General features: G+C 58.6%; 1 protein-coding gene across 1 annotated transcript; it reads left to right on the plus strand.

Annotated features, from left to right (window-relative positions):
- The first annotated feature begins 440 nt into the window (after window positions 1-440).
- Window positions 441-1,871, plus strand: Rpp25 (ribonuclease P and MRP subunit p25). The gene has a single exon (XM_021207399.2). The coding sequence runs from the start codon at window positions 679-681 to the stop codon at window positions 1,276-1,278; it is 600 nt and encodes a 199-aa protein (XP_021063058.1). The 5' UTR covers window positions 441-678; the 3' UTR covers window positions 1,279-1,871.
- Window positions 1,872-2,380: the final 509 nt, after the last annotated feature.

Below are 2,380 nucleotides of genomic sequence, written 5' to 3' on the forward strand. Positions count from 1 at the left end.
AGGGAAGTCGCTGCGTGCAGCCGCAGCCAACACCTCCCACACTCTGCTGACCATGCACTGGCTGCCCTTGACGCAAAAATATCGGAAGAGAAAGGGAGGTCCCTGGAGGGCTGGAGTAGCGGAGCCCGAAAAGGTGGCTTGAAAATCTCTTACCTAGGAGGGGTCTAGGGATGCCCTTGCGCTGGAACCCCGCAGGACTCAGGGACCAGGCTTGAGTCGGCGTTTGCACCTTAAGCATAGTATTTATTTAGGTTGTTCCTGCATAAGGTCTGGTTCAGGGAGAACAGATGGTGACTTCGGAGAACTTCGCTTCCCAAATCACCCCTGGCTCTGACCCCAGCCGTTGAGCTCCAGCGCTGGATCCCAAAGGCTGGCGGGGCTGGGACAAGTCACGCAGAGTTGGGGCGGGGCCTGGACGAAGGGGCGGGTCCTATCTGGCTCCCAGGCGGAGCTTCTGCTAAAGGCGCGGAGCACAAGGTGCCGAGGGTGCAGAGTAGAACAGCACTACCCTGTAGAAGTCTGGGCTGAAGACTGCGCGTTCCCAGCCCACCCTCCAACCTTCACCCGGCGCCGGCACCCCAATCCCTGCCGGCTCTCGCCCGGCACGACCCGCGGCCATGCAGCCTCGGGCTTGAGGCGGCCCCATGGCAAAACCTGCGATCCCAGCGACGACGGCGCATGGAGAACTTCCGTAAGGTGCGCTCGGAGGAGGCGCCGGCGGGGGACGGTGATGAGGGTGGCAGCCCGAACTCTGGCCCTTTTGCAGATCTGGCACCCGGTGCTGTACACATGCGGGTCAAGGAGGGCAGCAAGATCCGCAACCTGCTGGCCTTCGCCACCGCCAGCATGGCGCAGCCAGCCACGCGCGCCATCGTCTTCAGTGGCTGCGGCCGGGCCACCACCAAGACCGTCACGTGCGCCGAGATTCTCAAGCGCCGCCTGGCGGGCTTACACCAGGTCACGCGGCTGTGCTACCGGAGCGTGCGCGAGGTGTGGCAGAGCCTCCCGCCTGGGCCCACACCGGGTCAGACGCCCAGCGATCCGGCCGCCAGTCTCAGTGTACTTAAGAATGTACCGAGCCTCGCCATCCTACTTTCAAAGGACGCACTGGATCCACGGCAACTTGGCTACCAGCCTCCGAACCTCAGTCCTGGTCCTTCGTCCCCTCCTACGGTGTCGACGTCCAAGAGGAGCCTGGGGGAATCAGCTGCTGAAGAAGGCACCGCTAAGCGGTCTCAGCCTGAGCCAGAGGCTGAGAATGAGGACCGGACTGCCTGAGAATTCTCGTCTCTGAGCCATCTAGACCGACCGGATCTTATATCTTCAACACTCCTACATCCACACGCACCTTTCATACCTGGGTTTTAAGGGGCCCATGTTCCTGGACACCGGTCCTCAGAATGACTGCGCGGTTCCCAAGGCGACAGGAGAGGGAGCTCAGGAATGAGAAGAGAGGATCCTTGAAGTCCAAGGAAACTTTGTGGGACATGTTGCCAGAAGCCACAGAACACCACCCACACCTTTTCTAGGCCGTCTTTTTTAGGCATGGTGGGTAGTGGGACTCTTGAGCTTTCTTGGGGACCCAGACGTTAAAAGCACCCAATATGCATGGATGCTGACAGCTGAGGCTTTAAAAATCATCCTTGCTGTTAACTGAGAGCAGGAGCTATGGACCCCATTCCTTACGGGTGGCCAAGTTGAAAATGTCCGGACCCTATTCTGCCCCCCCCCACACCCTAGCAATTCCCTTTTAGCATCCCCACCCCACCCCCTTGCATGGTGGCAGAGAGGAGACCCAGGACAAAACCTGCCATGCTTCCTCCCCGAGTCCTGCTGGAGTCTTGCTTCCAATAAAACAAACATGAAAATGGCTCCGTCCCCAGTTTTGTTCTTTTTTTTTTTTCCTTACCCACTCGCCTGTGCAGGGATCACTTTGGCATGCTTGCCTTCAGCCCTATTAGCCTTTGGAGTCTTCAAGGTCACACACAGAGACTGGGGCAGCATCAAAATATTGAAGGAGGGACTTGTGGAGGGGGCCGGGGGTCTGTGTCCCTGTTGTATCACCACAAGGGAAAGGAAGCAGTTTTGCTGCTTCTCTGGGAGGGGAAGGAGGGGAGCATTGATGAGCTGGAGGCGGCAGCCTGCCAAGGCCGGCCGACCATGCTAAGGTTCTAACCTTGCCCGCTCCTCGCAATAGACATTCTTACCCAGAGGCAGGCACAAAACCCCAAGAGTAGGAGCTCCCCTTCACTGCCCTCTCTCTGCAAAAGGACAGCACACCCTTGGGAGAGGGGGAGGAGAGACACAGCACAAATCCACTGCTGGAAATTACTATTCAGCAGAGAAGCCTGGGCTGTGAATCACTGCGGGCTCCCTGATA

The sequence above is a fragment of the Mus pahari genome, chromosome 10 (genome assembly GCF_900095145.1).
Source record: "Mus pahari chromosome 10, PAHARI_EIJ_v1.1, whole genome shotgun sequence".
Lineage (NCBI taxonomy): Eukaryota > Metazoa > Chordata > Mammalia > Rodentia > Muridae > Mus > Mus pahari.